Source organism: Anguilla rostrata, chromosome 11, assembly GCF_018555375.3.
Source record: "Anguilla rostrata isolate EN2019 chromosome 11, ASM1855537v3, whole genome shotgun sequence".
NCBI classification, from domain to species: Eukaryota; Metazoa; Chordata; class Actinopteri; order Anguilliformes; family Anguillidae; genus Anguilla; species Anguilla rostrata.
In genome coordinates, this window is record NC_057943.1 from 25,374,093 (window position 1) to 25,399,901 (window position 25,809).

The window sequence follows — 25,809 nt, forward strand, 5'->3', positions numbered from 1 at the left end:
GTTGAATGAAATTTTGTTTAGGAGTGTTTTGAGGTGTTGGAAATCAAAGTAGAATATGTTTGCTCTAGTAATGAGATCTGTGATGTATAGGGTAAAGGTAGGCCTGTGATGTAGTCTATAGGGTAAAGGTAGGCCCATTTATTTTATTTGATTGTTTGAACTCATCATGTACTGGAGTAAAAAGTATTACAGTATTTCTGATTACACAGGGCCGGTAATATAAGGAGAGGGAGAGTTAGTATAGCTACAGAAGACTGGGTCTCCCTGACAACATACAGACAACATGCTTTCTACACATTTGATCCACTGCTTTAATCCCATTCATTACTTTCTTCCTCTTCTTTATGTGTAACTTTTACACTTTTGCCTAAATTAGCCTACACTCAACTAGAAAGAACAGGAGGGAAAACGTTCTAATGGTTCCATTAAAACATCAAACTGTTTTTTAACCTGAATATATATTTCTTATTTTTAGAGATCTCTCGCAAATAATACTTTCTAGCAATCTTTCTTCACTTCTTTTCTAGGTTAGGTATTGGCAATTTCCCAGTAAAATATTCAGCGTTGCTATGTGCTCTGAGCCAATAGTGGACCTCTTGTGGTACGCCTCACAACTCCATGACAGCAGAGTAGACTTGCTTGTCTCTGTGCCAGCTGGACACTCCTTGTTACTGCACACCAACTGAAATTTGAGATCACAGACCTCGGTTGGTCTAAGAGTAGAATGTCAACGCTTTCTAAACAGGCTAGTTTAAGACGGATCTTCCTAGTTATTAGATCAAATCCAGGCCGAATACATAATTTTACAATTCAGGATGAGTTTACATCAGAATGAATAGGCCACACAGAAAAATGAATATGGCTCATACTTTGCTTGTTACCATCCACCCACATACCCCTTGCTTAAAGGGACTATCTGCTTATTGGTAGGGGAAAAACGCTTTTATATAAATAAAGAAACATGTGAAAACACTTTGGGATCAGCTTTTCTTGAATGTCCATCCTCATACTGCAGACTTGGAATGTGGCCTCATGGCATGCACATGTACACTTTGCATTTACATTCTGAGAGTCATTCGATTACGCCGCTGTTATATAAAAATGATTTCATCAATCAACATGGTCCCTAGCGGTGAATAAAATAAAGTTCTTGGGAAGTTCAGAACAACCGAAAGTGAAGGAGAAATGTGGATTCAATCCAGGTCAGTGTTTCATTACTCTGGGTTTTTTTGTGCTGGCTCTGTTCTGCCTAGTTTTCACAGACAGTCCCCTCAAAAATTATTGGAACAGCAAGGCCAATTCCTTTGTTTTTGCAATACACTGAATACATTTGGGGTTGAGATAAAAAGATGAACATGAGACAAGAGTTCAGAATTTCATCTTTTATTTCCTGGTATTTACACCGAGATGTGTTAAACTACTTCGAACATAGCACCTTTGGTATCAGACCACCCAATTTTTAGGTGAGCAAAAGTATTGGAACAGAGAGTATTTAAGTAAATGAAAGCAAATAACACTTAATATTTGGTAGCATATCTCTTGCTTGCAATAACTGCATCAAGCCTGCGACCCATTGACATCACCAGACTGTTGCATTCTTCTTTTGTGATGCTTTTCCAGGGTTTTACTGCAGCCTCTTTCAGTTGTTGTTTGTTTCGGGGGGTTTTTCCCTTCAATCTCCTCTTCAGGAGGTGAAATGCATGCTCAATTGGGTTAAGGTCTGGTGATTGACTTGGCCAGTCTAAAACCTTCCACTTTTTCTCCCTAATGAAATCCTTTGTTGTGTTGGCAGTGTGTTTTGGGCCATTGTCTTGCTGCATGATGAAGTTCCTCCAAATTAGTTTGGACGCATTTCTCCGTAAGTTGGCAGACAAAATGTTTTTGTAGACTTCTGAATTCATCCTGCTGCTACCATCATGAGTTACATCATCAATAAAGATTAGTGAGCCAGAAGAAAGATAGCCCTCCTGTAGGCAACTGTAAAATACATTTTTATGCAAGTGATATGGTGATGTACACTTTGGCCTCTTCTATGACACAGGCTCCAACCTTCAAAAATCTTCCAATACATGTGGAGTCGCCAACCACTTCTTTTCACCTGACAGCGAGGAGTTTCACCGGGAGAGCGTAACGAGCGCGGAGATTCACGTTATCTCCCCCAGATTCCCTCCCTGCTGAACAGGCAGACCAACCAGTAGGAGTCGCTAATGCAACGATCAGGACTCATACCCTCACCGGCTTCCCACCTGCGAACATCTGACCAAGCTGGAGGTACTGCTGCCAGGGATTGAACCCGGGTCTCTGCAGTGGTAGGCCAGTGCTTATTCCTCTACACTACCCAGATGGCACTCAACCTTCAAAAATCTTTTAATACAAGTTGTACCTTTAAACTTAAAACATGACCTTTTCTGGAAGTTGCAGAAATTGCCCTATTAATCCTGAAATACTTCTACAAGATGGACTTAAAATTGAACTTGTGACCTTGGATGAAAAAACTTGCTTTTAAAACTCACATAGATAAGCTCACAAAGAAATTAAGAGCAAAATTAGGCTTCATGTTTTACTTTTAACAGCAAGAAATCAATTGTCCCATCCATATTTTAGATTATGGGGATGTCATTTACAGTCACGCATCTAGCTACAACTTTAAATCCATTCAATGCTGTCTATCTCAGTGCTCTGTGCTACATTTGAGATCATTTTAGCCCACATCATTGCAACCTACATCAAAATACTGGTCGGCCATCCTTGTATACCGAAGGAAAGCCACACCTCTTATCATCCATTTATGAAGGAATTTTAAATGTCAGCAATATATCATATTCCACCCAGTGGTTCCTTTTGAAACATCTGATTCAGGATAAATGGCTTTTAGCTCCTTAGCACCATACCTGTAGAATGAAATGCAAGGTTCTCTTAGACTTGACACACTTGTGCCCTTGCAAACATTCAAACTGTTGTTGGAGGAATGTACTTGTTTTCAAGTAACTGACTATGATTTTTCTCCTCTTAATATTTTTCCATTGTATTTTGTCCTTTACTGTTTTGTTGTTTTGTATACACTTTGTTAACAAGGGTCTCATGTAAAAGAAACCTATTTTCAGTAAGACCTCCCAGTCAAAATAAAGGTTCAATAAAAAATGAATAAAAATCAACCTTCCACAAAACCCTCATCCACCCTAAATCTCCAAACCAACACCAACCTGCCCCAACACCTTGAACCCACCCAAAATGTATGATTTAGATTACACTATTTTTCATTTTCCGTTTTTAAACATGCTTCACACATCTGAATGAAAGGAAAATTAACCTTCACGCAGAAAAGAAAGGAGAGAATGGTAAATAAAAACCATGAAAGAGGGAAAAAACTGGGTGTGTCTTCGCGCCTGGCTTGGTGTTCATGCATTAGTGGTAAATGGCAGGCAGCCAATATGTGTAGACCTTTCTTAACCAGGCGCACGATTTCAGAGGAAAAGGAAACTTGGATTCAATATACAGATGAGTAAAAACTTTATTTCTATATATTTTTATCAAAGATATATGTAACAATTTTGAAACATAAATCAACCAGTGTATAGTCTGATATTTTGATATGTGAAATATATAATTGAAAAAGGCATTCTGGCTGAAGTAGAGGCAGACAGAGGCAAAAGTACTGTACACTACTGACGCCCAATCAGAGCAAAGCACGGGACATTGTGGTGGGTTGTGGTTGAGTTATACGGTGCCGCAACCCCCGTCTTCAGATACGTGGAATTTTAGGTAAACCTAAAACAAGACATTATGATACGGCAAGAGAACAAAAATGAAGTAAAAAGAAAAAATAGAAAGTAGCGTTTCTGTACAGGCACGACGTATCTCCTGTCGCTGATTGGTCCTCTGTATCCCACAGGGAAGGGAAGGCATTTTTTGGGTTTGTTTGATTGGTGCAGGAGTCAACTTGCAATGTAGGAAGCTGTGTCCACGCTATGGCATTTCGTATATCCCTGTGGCGAATATCTCGTCCAGCTCCATGTCGTCGGTTGTGGGAGTGTTACCCTGTGCCCTGCAGGAGAGGAGGAGTGACACTGAAAAACTAACCAGCTATCACTAATCAACCACAGAGTGTCAGATCATCACCATCTCCCTGGTGATCTGGAGACCTGTCTTGGTGAGCTGGTGATGGCATGACTTGTATGTGCGACTGGTTAGACTGGTTTGTGGCTTGGTGCGCTCAGCCTGGTGTTTTCTGTTTCTCTGGCAGCCAAATTTCTCAGTAGGTCCCTGCTTCCTTGACATGAGAGTTTGAGACAGGCAGTCGGGACAGTAAGCATGCGGAAGACTGTATATATTTCTCTCAAGTTTCAACAAGCCTCGATTAGTTTAAATTTTTCTCTAAATGCCTACTATCATGTATCATGTCACTCTTGCGTTGAAGAGTATTTGTGCTCCTACCTTTTGTTTTTATTTGTATTCCATGTTCAGATCATTTTTCTTTTAAGATTCACTGCCAACTGTCACACAGGGTGAACCCCTGGGTTACTCCCCAACTTGAGGAGTATTATTTTAATATTATTTTGTAGAAAATCCCCCCGGGTGGTAAGGGAAAGGCCCATATGTTAGCTAACTGCAATTCTGAATTGAATGAATGAAACCACTTTCTAAACAACTGCCCTTGTTTTCCCTTCAGAAGTGGAAAGTCCAGGCCTCAGAAAGTAAAAGTCCTGCCGTGGGTTTCCTCCACCCATGAACCCAGCCAGCTGATTTCACTAACTCATTGGCAGCTAATTATCAAAGTCAAGTGATTGGAACAAAATACTGGGGAGAACCTTTACTTTCTGAAGCCTCTGCTTCCTTTCATGTGAATATGCTTCCTGTAAAACTGAGATCCTGTATACCAAGATTCACACCAATATGTCACTTCAGCTGTATCATTTCTGGTGTTCTCACACCTTCATGTTGGGTGTATCGCCCCTGTCTGACCCAGTGCTCTATCGGCTCTAGTCCAGGGAATTGAAAGGGGATTTGGTGGCACTTTTATCTGAGCTTGAAGGAAGGAGGGTTACTACAAAGGGAGCTTAACATTCCCAGAGTTTCTTTGTGTTGGCTGGCTTGACTAAACCTCAAAACCGAAATCTGGCTCAATCATGAAGGTGGTTATCGACTTTCTAAGTGAACACATGCCTTGTTAATCAAGCTCTCTGCATATTTATTAATAAACTGAAGAATTATGGGATAATCTTTAGTAATATAATCTGTATGGGACTATCACTGTCCTGTAAATAAAAGATAAGTGGATATGGACAAATAGTGTTCAAGAAGCTTGCATGTGTAGGCTACTGTATTCCCTCAGTTAAGAATCTGAATCTTTCATATGATGTGTCCTCAGGAAAAGGCAGCAGACTGTGTGGGGTTCTGAATAACCTCACCCCTGTAAAGAGTCCCCCTCACTATCAATGGGTGGTGCTTTTACACGTTTCAATCTGTTAACCTGAACATAACCAGGTTATCTGTGCAGCCTAAGTTACAATGTTGTTATACCCAGACTACAATCGAGTTGGCTTTCTGATAAGGAAAACCTGGGGTTAAAGCTTCAGTTAGGGTTGAGAACCAGCTGGCAGCAGTTGAAAGCAGCTGGTTATCCCTGGGTAATGAGTCATTTAGTTGATAATGGCCCTGATTCTGTGCTGCAGAAAAATCCTCATGTTTACGTTGGACTCTACTGCTATATTTGAGCAATACTGTGCAAGATCAGTTTTTCAGAAGGTGATTCCATTTGAGTACTGGGGAGAAAAGCAAAGCAGACTTGAAAAACATACAGGAGCCTGACACGTGTGCGTTAACTCATGATCAGTTCCAGATCAGAACTCTTCAGTGCTTCCTGCTGATGAACTAACAAAGTGACACACTGGGCATGTTCCAGCGCAGTCCATTTGCATTAGTGCCTCGGTGATATTGCACATACTCACTGTTCTGGCAATGTGGCTAACCCAGTCTGCTAACACTGCTCATAAATCAGGCAAATGTAGTTATTTTCTACACAATATGTCACTTTGAATTAGAGAATCTGCTAAATTACTGCCTAAGCACAAATCCTCAACTTCATTATCATCTAACCACAAACCATCAGCTTCATCATTGGCTAACAAACCATCAGCTTCATAACTGTCTACCTAGAAATCATGTCTAAGCAGAAATCAACATAATCACTAACCATAATCGACCAGCTTACTTTGCCTTATTAAATAACCTGTTTCTTAGTGTGCAACGTCTGGATAGGAATTGTCAGTGTCAGCATCGGAAGCCTACAGTGCTCTGCGAAGAGAATAGAGTGACATCACTCACATGTCATGTAGAGGACTGATGCTGAGAGGGTTGTGGTAGGGCACCCCTGAAACGTCGATGTCCGTGGGGTAGGGGGTCTGGAACTGCTGGCTGTGGGCCAGACACAACACCTGTCACTCAAGGCTGATTAGCACAAATACTCCACTGCTCATTCACAAACTGATCCGCACACACGCTGTAGTCTTGACATTCACCCAAAAAACTTCATCCCCCATCATCCTCCTGAGCCAATTCACACCTCAACCTGATCAGAAACCTTTTATGCCTCCAACCCAGTCATACCGCTCAGTGATTTCACTCTAAACGGCTCAAAGTGAATGGTCAGAAATCTTTAGTTTCAGTTTGAAATTAGCTGAAAAGTTATGGTATGTCGTATTCACCTTCAAATTTCTTCAAACAAGCACACTAATCAGAATGTATTTGGAATGATCCAATAATGTAAATGCAGTTAGGTGCATTGTAAATACATGCACTGTTCTACATGGCACATCCCTGTGCATTACTTGGCTTTGGGGGACAGTAGGAACCCAGTACCTTGGTGTACTGTACTGCAGGACACGGATGCACTGCACTATAGGACACAGTTCTGTAAGGCACCGTGCTGCCATGCTCTGCACTGTAATGTGCACAGTGCGCAGGCCTGCATCATGTTTTGCTGTATTGCACTGTACTGTAGTAAAGTACTGCATGGTGACTGCAGGGCACTGACCTTGGGCTGAAGACTCCGTTACCTTGCTGGTTCCTGAGGAAGATGGAAAGATGGATCGACGTGAGTAACGTACATTATCTGCGTGCGTGTGCGTGTGTGCGTATGCACAGAGAGTGAACACGCGTGTCTGACGTTGACTTACATGGTGGAATACAGAGCGTTTGCGGGGTAACTGAGCCTGTTCGTGGGGTCCTGTGGCATCTCCGCCGCTGAAGACGTGGGGGACGAGGTCTCCCTAAACAACACAAAGCGCACGGTCAACACTAACCCCCCATAAACCCCGCGCTCAGCGCACAAACGGCCCTCTCCTGGGGAACGGGGAGCTCCTCACCCTGCCGCCACCTTGGTCTGGATGGAGATGGGGATGTAGCCGCTGTTGTAAGGCTGAGGGTCGTCTGGGAGGAAACAGAGAGAGGGCGACTCGGCTTAGAGAGACGGCATTAGACTCACAGGGCCTTGCGCTAGAGCACAAGCTCTTATAACAAAGAATGTGGTTTTGCTGGCTATAAATATAAAACGCCAGCCAATCAGATGTGTCAAATACCAGCCAATCAGTCATGGTGTACTAGATATCACTGAAATCAGAAGTTCAAGTGTTGCGGCACTTGAGTGGTTGTCCCGTAAATAACATTTAGCAGCTGGTTAGCTTAGCTTCATTATTTAACAGGCATGAATAAATAGAGAGAAAAGGGTGAAAGCAGGGTTCGGATAGTTTCAGGCTTGCCTGTGTAATACTTCTTGAACACGTCGTTTTTGGGCGAGTCCGGGTACACGTGCGTGATGAACTCGATGTCCCGGATGCGGTCGCCCAGGCAACGGATCTCCAGGTCCCTTTTGGTGAAGGGCTGGATGTTCTGTATTCTCCTGCCTCTGTCTGGAGAGACAGAAGAATCGCAGAAGCAGACATCAGCAAACGATCTAAGCAGACCCCAGCCCCGAGCCCAGTTCTCACATGGGGTTAGCCTGCGCAGCTACGCACAGACGCAAGAACGTCCACCCCACACTCGAGTGTGTGGACACGCCCGTCCTCGCGAGCGGGCACAAACCCCCCCCCGGGGTGCAGGCACACGTACTCTCGCAGGAGGAGACGTAGGCGATGGTGATCCCCCCGATCTCTGAGTCACTGAAGCGGAGAAGGAAGGTTCCGTCTGGGCGGTCCTGCAGGATGAGGTGCAGCTGCTGCTTCCCGATGAAACCGAAAATTAGCCTTGAGAGAGAGAGAGAGAGAGAGAGGGGGAGAGGGAGAGAGAGAGAGAGAGAGAGAGAGGGAGAGGGAGAGAGAGAGAGAGAGGGAGAGGGAGAGAGACGCTGTTCACACCCAACACCTAACATCGCCACTTTAAAGCCAACACCTCACACCTCACCGCTACACCTGATGTCTAATACCTGAAGCCCACCTGAGCACCTGACACTTCCACCACACACTCAACTATCACTCTGTACAAAGATAATAAAGAGATAAAAGCTCCAGACATAGATAAGCAGACAGACACAAGGACAAACAGACAGACTGACAGACAAAGACAGCCCACAGATGAGGAATAGCAACAGACTAGAAGTAAAATGCATAGACAGATCAGACAGCAGAAACTCAAGTGCAGCAGACAGACAGACAGACAGACACAAGGGCAAGCAGACTGACAGACACAGACAGACACAAGGGCAAGCAGACTGACAGACACAGACAGACACAAGGGCAAGCAGACTGACAGACAGACAGACACAAGGGCGAGAGACAGACAGACACGTACTTATCACTCCAGTAGCTCTTCAGGTGTTTCTTGGTGAGCTCCATCACACCATCAAACCACTGCCAGAAGGTGAATGAACGCCCTGGCAACACTTCCTGGAAACGCCCGAAAGAGAGAGTGAGTGAGCATGACAGTGTGAGAGAACGATATTTGCCACATTCACTGCATGGCAAAACCTCATTTTTTCCTGATCAGTAATAACTAGACCAGAACTTACTGATAAACATAGACCCACGTGCATACCCGTTTTTGAATTTTTTTTCTGACAAACTCAAGCATGTGTGACACATTGATTTCCAGGTATCCTTTTCAACCGAGGGGTCCAGCAAATGGCTTGTAGTTGCTTCTAGAAGCAACTGTAGAACGTCTGTCCTGTTTCAAATTTGCAGCCAGCTCCAGTTGAATATCAATATCAATATATGAGATCACATTTCTCAAGATGATGTTGGCAGACAGAACAGTCAGCTTACCAGCTCACATAGTGACACTCATACAGTATTAGCTATTTACAATAGCTAGCTAGGGCTGGCTAGCTCTACTCTGCTCGCACTTGATTCACCAAATATTTGAATCTCTAGATTATTCAGTTAAAATATAACTGAGAATAACCAATAACAAAGTAATCATTAACAGCAGCACTAATATAAGCCTTGGACGAGTGGTCCAGCCTAATATTATTCTTCTGGCAGTGCAGTTGTTTTGGCCTTTACTTTTCTTTACTTTCTATTCCATTACATCTCTGCTCTGGTAACACAACACCTTCATTTCATTCCAATAAAATTATTCTGAATTAGAACTAAGGGTTCCGAGCAGTTCAGAAGGACACGGTTTAGCACTGTTTGGCCAACCAAAGACACCCTGGGGCGGGTGTCACTTTTCAAAAGCTACAGACTTTTCCGGAACTGCTCCATTTTGATGAAATGTGTGTTAAATGATCTCCGATAGGCAGAGTGATGGGCCTTCGGTGCCTACCTTATTGAACTGGGCCCAGGACACCAGCATGTTGCTGAAGTCTCCGGAGATGTCGGGCTTGTCGAAGATCTTCTGTGCGAGGAAGTGCTGGTTGTAGGGGTCCAGGCTGCGCTGCGTCTGCACCTCTAACCGGAACTTACTGTCCAGGGTCAGACACATCTGCTTCCAGGGCACCCGCTCAGGGACCACGAACGGTACCCGGTCCTGACGGGGGCAAACACACACACACATGCAAGAGAGGCCCCAAACTGAGAAGCTAACACACACACACACACACACACATGCAAGAGAGGCCCCAAACTGAGAAGCTAACACACACACACACACACGCAAGAGAGGCCCCAAACTGAGCAGTTAACCTCTCACCAGAATTAGTTGTGCAATAATTTCAGCTTATTATTAATTGACAAAGACAATTATTTTTGTAAGGGAAATATATAACTTGCATAACAGAATATATATATATATATATATATATATATAACAGAAGTGCACACAATACCTCAGTAAAAAAGAATTCCATTGCTTTTTTAGTTAATAAAATTATTTGGAGAAACTACAAATGTTATCAAATTGCATAGCTACAGCACACTGAACAAAAATATAAATGTAACATGTAAAGTTTTGGTCCCATGTTTCATGAGCTGAAATAAAAGATCCCAGGATGTTTCCATGTGCACAAAAAGCGTATTTCTCAAATGCTGCGCAGAAATTCGTTTAAATCCCCATCAGTGAGCATTTCTCCTTTGCCAAGATAATCCACCCACCAGACAGATGTGGCCTATCAAAAAGCTGATTAAACAGCATGATTGTTAAACAGATGCACGTTGTGATGGGAACAATGTACATTGGACAATACATTGTAGTGCAAAGGATTCCCAAACAGCACCAGAAACAGTCCTGATACACCATAATTTCTCAATTACTTTGAGGCCAATGTGATGATTTTAGTTGAAAACTGACACACGGAAAGTTGACACACGGATGGATTTAAAAGCTGAAAGAACTGTGAAATATTATTCACCGTATTAAATCAAACATATTAAATCAAACATTTCGACAAGAGGGTGCACGGACGTAACAAGAGGGTGCAGCACCCTTGTCGTCCCGCTTAGAAAAACACCTGGTTACTTTATTTGCTTCCAGTTTATCTCAAGACTTACAATTGCTCATTCTAAATATTTAACTTTCTTAATGCTGTACCTTGATAGGAATAAGCACCCATTTCTTTGTCTTCTTTTGCTGAATGTATGATATTGTACGATGGATTCTGGCAGGTACATGCTTTGGCAGCATAAACATATGATTGGCATGACAATAGAGAAAAAGAAACTGAGAAAGGGAGAAGTGGAGATGAAGGAAGAGGGAAGGAGAGACTCACTGGTTCAGAGAAGGCACAATCCCATATGATTGTGGCCAGAGCGTTGTTGTCTTGGCTACCGTGAACGATCACAACGATGGGAAGAGAGATCACCTACAAAAGCCACATAAAATAGAAACAACTTTACGTATGAATACATGCTCGATAACCTGCTCGTTAATGCAAACAGCCTGCTTTTCCAAGCAGTGAAACATGTGGCTTTAGCTCAATACATAAACATGCAGGCACAGTGAAGAGGTTTAGGCGTTGTTCGACCGAACACTACAATGGGCAAGACACGCGATCTAAGCGACTTTGACCGCAGTATGACCGTTAGCGCCATACATGGTGGTTCCAGCATCTCAGAAACAGCTGCCCTCCTGAGATTTTCATGCACTACAATCTCTACAGTTTACAAACAAAAAAATGTAAAAACTGTGCAATAAAACAAACAACATCCACTAAGCAGGTCTGTGGGTGAAAATGCCTAGTTAATGAGAGAGGTCAGAGGAGAACGGGCAGACGTGTTCACAAAGGCCAAGAATGCCCAAATAACAGCTGCTGCTGACAGTGGTGTGCAGAAGGGCACTTGTGAACGCACAGTGCATTAAAACCTGGAAGCGGGTGGGCTACAGCAGCAGAGGAGCACGCCGGGTTCCACTCCAGTCAACTAAGAACAGGAAGATCGAGGCACGTGATCACGCGTTGAATGGAATAGCGCTCTGACAAATCTGGATTTCAGCTGCAGCATGCAGACGGCGGGGGGCAGAATTTGGTGTAAACGGCACAAAGCCGTGGGTCCATCCTGCCTAGAGTCAACGGTGCAGGCTGACGGTGGTGGTGGTGTAATGGTGTGGGGAATGTTTTCTTGGCGCACATTGGGGGAGGGGAGCATGAACGTGTGACTAAAAAAGTCTACAGGAACTGTGTGATGCTATTGAGTCAGTGTGCACTGAAATCCCTAAGGAATTTTTCAAGGACTTTGTTGAATCACTGCAGCAAAAACTTCAGGCTGTTTTGGAGGCAAAAGAGGGTCCTACTTAGTACTAGATTAGTTTACCTAATAAAGTGGTCACTGAGTGTACACTATATATATTTACGAATATATGAGAAACATGTGCATATGACAACATATAAACCTCAGTCAGCCGGATAACTGCACTGAGTAAAATCTGGAACCCTCCAAAATCAGGACCATACAAAGCCACCCACAGATGCCCCCTGAGTCATCACATCCGCAGTGTTCTTCAGCTAGATCTTCAGTCCCACGTCTGTTGTGACGTGATGTTCTGCTCACCCACGATTTGTAGGAGGGGACCATCGGTTCATGACCAAAGCGCATTCCTGGAACGTGGCCAGACACGTCCCGCGTACGCACTTGACACATGAGGCCGCCACACACATCTCTACATCCCCCACACCCTGCTGACTGACAGAGCGACACGTGTGAAAGTGAGACTGCTATGGTCTGTGCACTGTGGGAAAGGCAGCAGGAATGTGGTGTTTGCCAGGCTAGCTGCTAGGGAGAGAGGCCTTTTTTCTGTAGGTGTGCTGTGCGGCTGGGACAGGGGCCTGTTTGCTGTAGGTGTGCTGTGTGGCTGGGACAGGGGCCTGTTTGCTGTAGGTGTGCTGTGTGGCTGGGACAGGGGCCTGTTTGCTGTAGGTGTGCTGTGTGGCTGGGACAGGGGCCTGTTTGCTGTAGGTGTGCTGTGTGGCTGGGACAGGGGCCTGTTTGCTGTAGGTGTGCTGTGTGGCTGGGACAGGGGGCCTGTTTGCTGTAGGTGTGCTGTGTGGCTGGGACAGGGGCCTGTTTGCTGTAGGTGTGCTGTGTGGCTGGGACAGGGGCCTGTTTGCTGTAGGTGTGCTGTGGCTGGACAGGGGCACTGTTTGCTGTAGGTGTGCTGTGGTGGGACAGGGCCTGTTTGCTGTAGGTGTTGCGGCTGTGGCTGGGACAGGGGCCTGTTTGCTGTAGGTGTGCTGTGTGGCTGGGACAGGGGCCTGTTTGCTGTAGGTGTGCTGTGTGGCTGGGACAGGGGCCTGTTTGCTGTAGGTGTGCTGTGTGGCTGGGACAGGGGCCTGTTTGCTGTAGGTGTGCTGTGCGGCTGGGACAGGGGCCTGTTTGCTGTAGGTGTGCTGTGTTGCTGGGACAGGGGCCTGTTTGCTGTAGGTGTGCTGTGGGCTGGGACAGGGGCCTGTTTGCTGTAGGTGTGCTGTGTGGCTGGGACAGGGGCCTGTTTGCTGTAGGTGTGCTGTGTGGCTGGGACAGGGGCCGTTTGCTGTAGGTGTGCGTGGCTGGGACAGGGGCCTGTTTGCTGTAGGTGTGCTGTGCGGCTGGGAAGGGGCTGTTTGCGTAGGTGTGCTGTGGCTGGACAGGGCCTGTTTGCTGTAGGTGTGCTGTGTGGCTGGGACAGGGGCCTGTTTGCTGTAGGTGTGCTGTGTGGCTGGGACAGGGGCCTGTTTGCTGTAGGTGTGCTGTGCGGCTGGGACAGGGGCCTGTTTGCTGTAGGTGTGCTGTGCGGCTGGGACAGGGGCCTGTTTGCTGTAGGTGTGCTGTGTTGCTTGCTGGGCGGAGCACAAACCTGCATGCAGCAGGGCATGTCACACCCCGTGATACTGATTTCACTGGAAAAAAGGAGCGCAAACTTCTCTTCAGTCACCGACTCCGATCCCCTCCTGTCCGCCCTCTTAATCTTTTTTATGGACTGAGGAATGGAGAGAGAGAGAGAGAGAGATTTATGGGCATGCAGGGATGAGTCACTGAATTTCTTTATAGACTTCTCCTTCTGTATATACAAGTGAATCTTTTTACAAGGCTGGATATTTACTGACACAGTTCACGTATCTAAAATATCCTCCGTCGCACAAAAACCGAGCCAATCAAAAACATACCCTAAAAGGAACACGATCAAAAACAACTCCACCACTCTGCTCAAGTGAGCCGCCCCTTTAAGCCAACAAATAGATAAAATACAAGTACTCAGAAAGCTTGAATTAGTGTTGAATTTCTGACTGGTGAAGGCTTCTCCCTCTTCCCCAAAGCCTTTTGTTTACGTGTGAAATATCTGGAACTGAAATTATCTGGAATTCCCCAGAAGGGACCCATGTGCAGATGTGTCAGGACAATACGCACCATGTTCCTGAAGGTGGCGCAAGTGCTCTTGGTGGACGTGTTGTGTTCCAAGATGGCCGAGTTGTTGATCAGCTCGCCAACGTTTTCCCTGAGGGATGCAGCACATTTCAAAGATAACGTGTCATCTCTAAACATGCGTTACAACACACTGAAACTGAGCTTTTGTTGAAATTTTCAGGCTAAAATTCAGTTTCAGTAGTGGTAGTGTGTGGTAATAACACTGACTTCAGCCACAAACAGACATCTTGAGAAAATACTTGCACTGCAGTGCTAAAGGTTGCCACATAGTTCCGAATGAGAAGTAGCACTTTGCAGTCTCCAGTATCGTTTTGACACATTTCGCTCTCAGTATATCAGTGCATGTTAATGTGCCCATAATCCTATGGGCCTGCACCGGTCAAGGGATTTAATTCACTGCTGTCTGATTTATTTGTTATTTAACCTTTATTCACCCAGGGTAGGTTCGCTGAGCATGGATGCTCTTTTACAGCAACGCCCTGCTTCACACTCATACACATTCACACCTGGGAGCTGCCCAGTACAACCACAATCTTCTATTGTTGGCCACTGAGCAGCTCCACTTGAGGGAGAGAACATTTTTTAGCCAATTAAATCAGGGGATGATGAGGTGGCAAGTCTTTTTTTGCGAGAGCCAGATCTGGGATTTTAGCCAGGACACTGGGGAACCCCCTACTCTTTGCGAATAGTGTCATGGAATCTTTAATGACCACAGTGAGTCAGGACCTCGGTTTAACGTCTCATCCGAAAGACGGCATCTCCTACAGCACAGTGTCCCCGTCACTGCACTGGGGCATTGGGGTTTATTTGACCAGCCCCCTGCTGGCCCACCAACACCACTTCCAGCAGCAACTCAGTATTCCCCGGTGGTCTCCCATCCAAGTACTAACCAAGCCCACACTTGCTTAGCTTCAGCCAGTCCGCAGGAGCAGAGTGCGTGTTGGTATGGCTGTTGATGGACAGATGTAACTCTGTCCATCAGGATGTGCTAAATATCTTAGTTCATTTTTCAAAAAATGCATTTTGATTGGCTGTAGAGGGCTGTTTTGGCTCAATACAGATCTGTAAAGCAAGGCTGCTGTCTGCGTGCCTTTAAGGCAAGATGTGCTCACCCAGTGCTCTCCTACAAACAGGAAGAGCGAGAGAGTACTGGACACACTTCCCACTTTCGTCACTTCCCCTTTCATTTATTTAATAATCATAGCATGCTATGCTACACGCATGGAGCGGCAGTGTAGGATAATGGGTAAGGAGCTGGTCTTGTAACCTAAAGGTCGCAGGTTCGATTCTCAGCTTGGACACTGCTGCTGTACCCTTGAGCAAGGTACTTAACCTGCATTGCTGCAGTGTGTAAATGGATGCAGTGTAAATGCACCAGTCTGATAAGTGTCAGTAATAATCGTGCACGTCACTGTACAGCAAGACTCCAGGCCTTCGTGGGAGTGGCAGCATCGGCGTCGCTACAGGGACGAACATGGTGGCATCAACGTTTTTAAGGACCAATAAGGCGGCGGTATCAGTCTCTGGGACGGACTGGCGGATCTGCTCACGTGGGGATGGAGCCCAGCTGGCCCAGGCTCCGGGCCTGCATCTCGGTGATGATCTGGGCCTTGAGCAGAACGGGCTTCCCTGGGGTCACCTTCTCCCCCAGCAGGTAGCGCACGGTGGTGGAGAACTTGGACTGCGTCTTTATCACCTGCGGGGGCTGCTTGTCCACCATCAGGGAGCTGGAGGGAGACAGGGAGGCAGGCTTCAGACAGGGGTCCGTGAAGGCTCACTACCTGAAGGGCTTTGTTACAAAGCAAAATATCCACCATGCATTTCAAAAAGGGTCGCCCACTCTTATAAAAATGCTTGCTCACACAAACTCAAAGCTTTGATACTTTTGAAAAGGTATTAGCTATCCTATATCCTTCATTTTCAAAAGAATGCCATTTTTGAAGCTTGAATCCTCTGTATTTTGGAGATATTGAGTAATGAATATTACTCAGTACCCCCCCCCCCCAAAAAAAAAAAAAATGGGTATATCTCATTTTGGAACCAAACTCTTTGTATGAAGACTCCCTGGCTGGTTTCCTTGGTTCGGACAGGGAGCCGCCACCTTTCTCAGGGTACCAGCATTTATTTCAGACACTTCTTTCAGAGGAAATCAGATAACTTAAATCAGATAATGCGCTTAAAAATCTAAATGACTTTACAATGTTCTGAATACATTCTGCAGTGAAATAATCAAAGTTTCTTCATCAGCAATATAACACGCTAATCCACAGGTCTTAACTTTAGACTGGGGAAATAATAATAATTCACCTCAGCAATAAAACAAAGCGAGAATCAAGAAATGTATCTAGAGCAGAAGGCTTGTTATATCTAGGCTTGTTATCTTTCCTGCTGTCTAGAGAGTATCCCAGTGCTGTGTTAAGTTTAAATTTGGGCTTCTACTCCCCTGACCTCTCAATCTGTTCCACGCAGTATTGAAATGAACAGGTATCATCCTGCACATTGCGAGATCAGACACCTTGTGAAACCAACTTTGCTTGTTAAGTCCCGCCCAGTCTCCCTCATACCTCTGGATTAGTGTCTGGAGCAGAAGACCGAGCCTCTCCTGCAGCTCTGTGATTGGCTCCCCGCCTGGACAGTCCCGCCCCACAAGAATAATTTCCTGTCTGAGTTTAACATTCACGCCAAGTAACTGCTCACACCTGGGAGAGAGAGGATAAGGAAGTGAAAAGGAGAAAGAGAAGGGAACATGATGGGACAGCAAGAGGGAAGAAGCAGAAAGGATGAGCGAAAGGGAAGAGTTGGGTAATTAAAAGGGTTTGTTACAAGAACACAGATAGAGCAATACACATCATTTAAGGCAAAACCATATAGTCTATTCCTGTTATCAGATACTCTAGTCCTATAACCATATACTCTAGTCCTATAACCACATATGCTAGTCCTATAACCATATATTCTAATACTATATATATCCTTGTATTTATATAGCACTTTTCCGAATAAATTTAAATACTTGCTTGCTCATTTGATTACACCATTACATGTGACTAAAACAAATGGACTTTATACAGACATTTAACCCATAAATGTATTTGTTTACAGCAATCAATATCTCAAAAGATAAACTACATGCAAATCTCTGTGGTTGCAGCCAGGCCCTCGAAATCACTGCCATGTCAGTGCATGCACCACCGTATCCTGCCATATCAGTGCATGCACCACCGTATCCTGCAGTTTCTGTGCATGCACCACCGTATCCTGCAGTTTCTGTGCATGCACCACTGTATCCTGCAGTTTCTGTGCATGCACCACTGTATCCTGCCATGTCAGTGCATGCACCACTGTATCCTGCAGTTTCTGTGCATGCACCACCATATCCTGCAGTTGTAGTGCATGCACCACCGTATCCTGCAGTTGTAGTGCATGCACCACCGCATCCTGCAGTTTATGTGCATGCACCACTGTATCCTGCAGTTTCTGTGCATGCACCACTGTATCCTGCCATGTCAGTGCATGCACCACTGTATCCTGCAGTTTCTGTGCATGCACCACCATATCCTGCAGTTGTAGTGCATGCACCACCATATCCTGCAGTTGTAGTGCATGCACCACCGTATCCTGCAGTTGTAGTGCATGCACCACCGCATCCTGCAGTTTATGTGCATTCACCACCGTATCCTGCAGTTGTAGTGCATGCACCATCGCATCCTGCAGTTTATGTGCATTCACCACCATATCCTGCAGTTTCTGTGCATGCACCACCACACCCTGCAGTCTCTGTGCATGCACCGTATCCTGTCTCAGTTTGTGCACTGCTGTGCGTGTATGTGTGTAAGTGTGTAAGTGTGTGTGTGTGTGTGTGCGTGTGTGCAATTAAGAGCCTCACCAGGTCTGCAGGGGCCCCAGGTTATCGTCGAAAGGGGCCCCAATGGAGGCCAGGTGCTGCTCCCTCCTCCAGGACTTTATCCGCTGGAGGAGGCGAGCCTGGCAGTGTTCCAGGCAGTCCACCGCCTCCCGCAGGAGCTGCAGGCGCTTCTGCAAAGCACCCACAATGCCGTGAGCCCGGAATACGCCACTGAATCCTATACCAACATACTCAACAAGCTTACACTCTACCAACGCACATACACCAACCAGACAGTGTACCAGCGCATTTATACCAACACAATTATACAGGCACACTTCCTCCAGGGCACATATAACAACACGTTCACTAACACCATCATGCAAAGACATGCACACGTTTGAATCTACGCCAGCAGACTTACACTGGCACATTTATAGCACTGAAGAGGAGCCGTCTCTGTGCGACCAGTGTGGTTACCTTGGAAATTTCCTGCCCGTTAAATTCAAGTTGCTGAATGCGGCTCTGGAGTTTCTTGATTTGTTCTGATGAATTGGCGTCCAGACCGTTGCTCATGTTGGACGCCAAGGAAACTGCGAGAATGACAAGATCAGTTAAAAAAAACTCTTCCTATAAGGGAGGCGCCGATACGAAAATTTCTGGCCAATGCCAATTTACGATTATTTAGGGAACTAGTTGGCCAATACCGATAATTTGGTGATTCTGCTTCCGTAAGTTTTTTGTTCAACTGTTTAACATCCTGTCATTCTAAAAAAAAAACCCACAATTTTAGTTACACAACTTTAAAGGGGATGCAACAAAGTTAAACATTAATTTTTATGGCATTTATGGCAAAGTGTGTTCCCCCAAATGAAATTGCATTCTTGAAATATCAGAGTTTCCCCTAGAATTTTTTTCAGGCCTGACGATACACACCAAAAAAGCCCTAAACAGACATGCAGGGTGACATATTGGACGCATGGTGCAGCAGGCGGTCTGAAATTATATTTCTTGAAAAGAAAACTGTTCGGTGAAACAATATGATTACACTGGGTACTGATCTTATCAGGAATTAAAATAAATACTGGAATGTCTATTGACTATACATGTACATGAACACGCAGGATACATGTATTAAAGTGTATAAGGCACATTACCATTCTAGCCGCAACTTTCTAATCTAACCATGACAAACCTCAGTCCAAATGTTTCCTTTATCAAACTATATATGATTGCATGACAGGCCTAATAACACAATGATACGATATTTCTTGTGCTTCGCCATATTCTACTTCCTTACCACAAGCTACAGGTAAAGTAAATAATTCAGCACAGTGCTGGTTCGCAGGAAGTGCTTTTCACTGTGTTAAATCACACGGCAAGCGGACTTTTCTTTGTGCGCAGTTCTGTTGTGCATCTTACATCACGCGCATGCATAATTGATGTCGCTCAGTCCAGCTCAGAGAATGCACATGCCCTCGAGGTAGAGCCTCAATCACCATTAGTCTTTAAACATGACTCACTTTACAGTCCAGTGAAGGCTATTTTTTTGTTTGTTTTGTCCATTTTGTTGACCGGTTTAGGGACAACAGTCACCAGTTGCAGTGTATCTGGAGCAAAGGAAATGCATGTGCTGTGCTCTTCGGTGTAGAGTAGAAAGTATTTATTATGCATTTAACCATAGAATGTTGACACTGTAAAGTGTATTGTAACAGTCAACAATAAAACAGTGACAGAACGTGCTTTGGAAATGAATCACAAGTGGCCTAAGGGAGCTTTTGGCTTGAAACAAACAGCATCTAACTATGAGGCAAAGGTGAGGTAAGGACATATGCTGATTGAGTCTGAGCCTATGGCACAACCGGGGCTGTCAGACTCAAGCCCTGTTAGGCTGCAGTGTCTGCCGGTTTCCATGGGTTCCTTTTAACAAGCAACCAATTCAGGCCTTGAAAACATGGTGCGTTAAATAGCCAATGACTTAATATTAAACTCAATATTAAAGTGCTGAAATATAAGAGAAGCCAGCAAACATTGAAGCTCTACAGGACTGAAGCCTCAGACTCCGGAACAACTGGCTCCAAGCCTGTGCTCACATAAGTCAGAGGGCTTAAGAGTTGGTCCTGTGCATGTGCTCACTGACGCTTACGTTCCAGAGATTTCCAGAGATAATAGCCTATTAATGTGGAAGTCATGTCACTAAATCCGAGCTTCATCCTGATTCATTTGGCCCTGTCTGAGATTCACTTGCTTTTCAGAGCCTCAAAGTTCAGTCTGCTTGTGACTCACTCACCCTGAAAACACTCAAAGTTGGCTCTGTGACTCATGCACCCAGCAGAGACTCAAAATTGGCTCTGTGACTCACTCACCTGGCAAAGACTAAAAAGTTGGCTCTGTGACTCATTCACCCTGCAGAGATGCAAAGCTGGCTCTGTGACTCACTCACTCTGCAGAGACTCAAAGTTGGCTCTGTGACTCACTCACCCTGCAGAGACTCAAAGCTGGCTCTGTGACTCACTCACCCTGCAGAGACTCAAAGTTGGCTCTGTGACTCACTCACCCTGCAGGGACTCAAAGCTGGCTCTGTGACTCACTCACTCTGCAGAGACTCAAAGCTGGCTCTGTGACTCACTCACCCTGCAGGGACTCAAAGTTGCTCTTTGCCGTTCAGTCCTCCTGCAGGATCTCAGCTGCCTGCTGTATCTCCACACCTGAGAGACTCAAGTCTGTCCTAACTGTGGACTCCAGGCTCCATCGGCCGCCAGACCAGGACTCGAAGCGGGCTGTGAACCACCGCAAGCCAACTGGTCGACCACCACCTGCGACTCAAGTTAGTCTTCCCGTCAGCCTCCGATCTGTGATCCTGCCATGCTGTCTCGCATTGACAACAGCACGCTGTCTGATCGTGGGATCCAGGCCCCACGGCCCAGCCCAGGCACGTGGAGAGGGGAAGTATGACGCCTGTGAGGTGGAGGGGGAGAAAGTGGGGAGTACCTATAAAGAGAGCAGAGGTGAACTGAAACATCTCCAAGTAGGAAGAAGGCCCTGGAACTCATACTATGGGCTTTATACCCATAATGCACCACATACACCTGACTATTACATTAATGCACCACACACACACCTGACTCTTACATGAATGCGTCACACACACACACCACACACACCTGACTCTTACATGAATGCGTCACACACACACACCTGACTCCAACATTAACGCACCGCACACACCTGATTCCTACAGCTCTAGTGCACTGTTTGCATGGGGAGGCAGTGAGCTACAGTGCTTAAGGACCTGGGCATGTAGCTTAGACACAGGTTTGAATCTCAGGTGTTGCAGCACAGTTGTACTGTTGAACAACAGGGTATTGAATTAAAATATCCAGCTGTTTAAACAGTTATAACGTAATCTGAAAATGCACCTGTGTTAACTGTGCTGTCACTTGTGTCAACTAAGCAAAAAAGCCATATAAATAATTTTCTTAGCACAGCACCCCCCTTAACAGATGGCTTACACAGCTCATATGTTATTCATTCATACAATCAGGTGTATTTATTGCGGCAGTTAAAAATGCTCAAGACCCAATGCAATGGCCTACTTGGGATTTGAACCTTGTAGTGACCAACCGTCAGCATGTCAAGGAAAACACAGATGAAGTACATTCACGCTCGACAAGGTTCAATTTAGTTTCCCTTTCAGGAGGCCTTCCCCACCACACTCAGGTGGACAGATCCATCTCCATAGCAACGGTAGCCTTAACACTGACTGGCATTTCTGCACCCACTGGCAATTAGTAGTTATTAAAAATGAATAATTGTGCTGAAGTGTTTCATTAATTAGTCTCACTGCCCTAATACCCCATAGAGATACTGTAGTTTAAATGTTCATGAAATGCAATTGAGCATTTGAGATAATTACAGGTGAGTTATAGTCAAAAACATAGGGCCTTATCTTTAATTGCTGCGTCAATATTAGTTAAATATTCAACTGAATCTTGCAGACGTAGAGCACATGCATGCTGAGCTATGGGGTGGTGGGAGGACTAGTAGACAGAAAGGCTTTGGGGGGGGGGGGGGTGTAACTCACATGGTTGAGCAGGATTCTCTCTTTGTTTAGGGTGTTCTGGACCGTCTTCACCAGCTGAAGAGGCTGAGATCGGTAGACATTCTGTAACACAGCCATTACACGAGTAACTCCCGATTGCGTGTGTACATCATCATTCCTTAGCGCCAACAAGGATTAGATCTACCGCAAGTCCATCACGGACGTGCATGTTCAAACAGGTTTATGAAGTTGTGAGGCCAGAAATATTAACTCAATCTGCATGCATCACAGCAAGGATTACCAAGGCATCCAAACAATGCTCGATCCAACTTGTTGAGCTGAGACTGAACTATCTGTCCCTAGAAGCTTCCTCAAACCATGTCAGTCAGGTTTTAGAGCACAATAATGCTACTGACACAGTTCTTCATACTGTCAACCACAACATCGAACATCCAACTTAGTAGCCTGGAAAATATCATCGGGTTCTCAAGCACTGCATTACGGTGGTTTAACTCTTACCTCAGTTGCCTGACCAACCACAGCTTTGAGTTAGTCTACCGCCTATATGTTGATGACAAACAAATATGCGTGAGGACAAAATGTGATACCACTGCTGCACGTCAGGTACCAAGCTATGTTAAATGCCATCAGTAGCTGAAGTGCAGGAAAAATTGAGCTTTTGCATAGTTAGACTCTAATGACCCCTTAAGCTTGTTTTTGTAAGATGTAATCTTCTGTTGTCGAACCAGGAACTTGGCAGCAATAATGGATTCCAACTTCCCATTTGAGGCACACATGAAAAAGATCAGAGGACTGGTTATGCAACGTAGCTTGTCTTAGCTATCCCTCTGAGCCACAGCTGCTGTTAACACAGTGCAGGTCAACAGGGCTGCTGTCGGGGGGGGGGGGGGAGTCACCTTAGCCCCTGGAAGAGGAGGGGCCCAATGGTTGGTGAACTTGTGGGTAAATGTTATTGTCCCTGGCTCAGGAATGATAACATTTTGTCCCAGCACCAAGCACCACATTTCATTTTGAATACCGCAGTTTTCCGTTGGCAGGCCTTCCACCCAGACTCCTGGCACAGTTGCGGGCCGCTCAGAGCGCTGCAGCCAGAGCCCTCGCTCGCCCCTCGATCTGCCCTCCACCCTGCAGCCCCCACAGCACACTGCTCACTCACAAATCCCTCTGCGCAGGCTACGCCACGGAGCGTCTCCACACGATCGCCCCTGACAACCTGCAGAGGGCCTCAGACTTCTGCAGCCTTGCTCTCCCATTCGTCCTGAGCCCTCAGTGGCTGACTGAGCCACCCCCCCCTCCCCCAGCACCTCGTCTATGAAACACCCCCCGTAGAACCTCGTCTATGAAACCCCCCCCTGCAGTGCCTCGTCTGTGAAACCCCCCCCCGCCCCCCTTTACATGTAAGGGCTGCCGTTTCAATTGCCTCCAGTAAATCCTTTCAGAAAAATCTTCTGGATTTAGCACGGAATGCGTATCTACTCACCAGAACCTCCTCATTTTCCTGAATTCACTCTACCTTCCGTGTGCAACTGTCAGCTAACTGACGCTAGCTGCTATAAGTGATTTGTAGCAACAAGCGTCTGTTTGTATTTTATAATATTCAAAGTGCAGCTCAGACACTGCTACTAGTTACTTTAACCTGTACTGTGTTTTAACTGGTTGTACATTGCACACTGGGAAAGGCACATGATAAATTAAAGGTATTATTATTATTATTGTAGTTTTTATTATTATTTTATTGAGTAGTAGATGACTCAGAGCCATTACCCATATGAGTAGTAGTAGATGACTGAGGGTTGTAGCCAATATTAAGAGTTTGAAGAATCGGGGTCATAACCCATATGAAGTAGTTCATCAGAGTTATCACCCTTATCAAGCAGTGTAGGAGTCAGGATCATAATCCACACTGAACAGCAGAGGACTTGGGCTGTTACCATGTTCCTGGAGATCTGCTGCAGCCGCATCTTCTCCACCACATTGCTGCTGTCCTGTGAGATTCTCTGCAGGAGAGAGATGATCTGCTCCAACAACCCCAACGCCCGAGCATCCTGATCCGGACTGTCGATGATCTCATCCCTGCACACACACACACACGCACACGCATGCAAGCATGCACATGTACACACACACACACACACGCACACATGCATGCAAGCATGCACGTGTACACACACACACACAAACACACAAGGAGCAGACCGAAGAGAGAAGGAAAGGGAGCAGTAGATGGAGGACAGATGGTGGATGGAGATGGTGAGGGTAAATGGGGGAGAGAGAAGGGTAGGATGGTAGGGAGAGGGGAAAAAAGAAGTGGCCAATAAATGGTTCAGCAGGTGAGATGGAGAGCAGCAGCATGTTGCAACAGGTACATGTAGGCAATTTGTGTGTGTATGTTATCATGTATGTGCATGTTAGCGTGTATGCACATATTAGCATGTACGCATATGTTAGCATGTGTGGGTATATTAGCATGTATACATACGTTAGCATGTGTGTGTATATTAGTATTTATGCGCATGTTAGCATGTATGCAAATTTTAGCATGTATGCATATGTTAGCATGTGTGTGTACAGTATATCAGCATGCATATGCATGAAAGCATGTATGCGTATGCTAGCATGCATGCATATGCTAGCATGTGTACATATTAGTATGCATGCATATGTAAGTGTGCATGTATATGTAAGCGTGCACACGCATGTTAGCTTGTATGCGTATGTTACCATGTGTATATATTAGTGTACATGCGCATGTAAGCGTGCATGCATTTGCTAGTGCGTGTGCATATGCTCCTGTCTCCAATGGTCCTACCAGCACTGTTCCTCGATCCAGGAAGCCAGGTAGCAGCGGACATCCATGGGGAAGGTGGGGGGGTAGAGCTCATTCAGGTGCTGGTGGGACAGGCACTGCAGCTGCAGCTGCAACTGTTTCCACTGCGCCATCCTATCGCAGGGCTGGGGGGGGAGGTGGGGAGAGGTGGTAAGGCAAACATTGTTGCCTTGGAGACCATTGGAAAATTTACTGGCCAAGCAACAGCCACCGTTCTCTAAGCAAGATGAGGCAATCTGCCAATAAGCCACTTTTCTCAAGGTACATACTTAATAACTACTGTACAAACTCATTGCTGACAGAAAGTTAATGGATGCATAATGATGATTCTTTTTTCATTAGACAGCTCGGTCCCACTGTCAGCATTATGAAATAGTCTGTGGCACAGGGAACTGTGATCCACGGAAAGTGTAATTACTGCACAAACTGGTTTTTCAGCCAGTAAGGAGCAGTTCTGTCAGCCAGTAGGGACTGGTTATGCCAGCCAGTACGGAGCAGTTCTCTCAGCCCATAGGGACTGGTTCTGTCAGTCAGTATGGACTGGTTCTGGTCCACCCCTTTGGACTGTAAGGAGACCAAAAGCTCATAACAGCTGCAGGGAAACTCCTGTAGGAGACAGTTGGTCTTAGACTGCTACGCAGTGTAGGGCTATCTTAGACAGGCTCTGGAAAGAATTCTGATGTGGTCATTTATTTGAGATCGCCCTACCCCCCGCTATGTCATTTATTACATGTTGCTAAAAAAATGATGTAATCCGAACCGACTGGTTCCTTTGCTGGAAATGCGGGCACTACACTCTAATGCACGACTC

The 25,809-nt window shown here is 45.5% G+C and overlaps 1 protein-coding gene across 1 annotated transcript in view; it reads right to left on the reverse strand.

The window, feature by feature from the left end:
- Nucleotides 1-3,493: 3,493 nt before the first annotated feature.
- stat6 (signal transducer and activator of transcription 6, interleukin-4 induced) overlaps nt 3,494-25,809 on the reverse strand; it is a 37,233-nt gene continuing 14,917 nt past the window's right edge. Inside the window, exons 2-22 of the mRNA XM_064300268.1 lie at nt 24,981-25,123; nt 24,103-24,244; nt 22,193-22,273; nt 21,029-21,099; nt 20,666-20,688; nt 18,589-18,701; nt 18,151-18,299; nt 16,829-16,963; nt 15,815-15,991; nt 14,247-14,334; nt 13,696-13,818; nt 11,138-11,230; nt 9,757-9,960; nt 8,785-8,879; nt 8,107-8,240; nt 7,758-7,907; nt 7,365-7,428; nt 7,176-7,268; nt 7,034-7,066; nt 6,325-6,414; nt 3,494-4,045 (exon numbers count right to left, since the gene is read on the reverse strand). Coding sequence (XP_064156338.1) covers nt 3,967-4,045; nt 6,325-6,414; nt 7,034-7,066; nt 7,176-7,268; nt 7,365-7,428; nt 7,758-7,907; nt 8,107-8,240; nt 8,785-8,879; nt 9,757-9,960; nt 11,138-11,230; nt 13,696-13,818; nt 14,247-14,334; nt 15,815-15,991; nt 16,829-16,963; nt 18,151-18,299; nt 18,589-18,701; nt 20,666-20,688; nt 21,029-21,099; nt 22,193-22,273; nt 24,103-24,244; nt 24,981-25,111 — 2,268 coding nt within the window. The 5' untranslated portion in view covers nt 25,112-25,123 and the 3' untranslated portion in view covers nt 3,494-3,966. The remainder of the gene's footprint in view (nt 4,046-6,324; nt 6,415-7,033; nt 7,067-7,175; nt 7,269-7,364; nt 7,429-7,757; nt 7,908-8,106; nt 8,241-8,784; nt 8,880-9,756; nt 9,961-11,137; nt 11,231-13,695; nt 13,819-14,246; nt 14,335-15,814; nt 15,992-16,828; nt 16,964-18,150; nt 18,300-18,588; nt 18,702-20,665; nt 20,689-21,028; nt 21,100-22,192; nt 22,274-24,102; nt 24,245-24,980; nt 25,124-25,809) is intronic.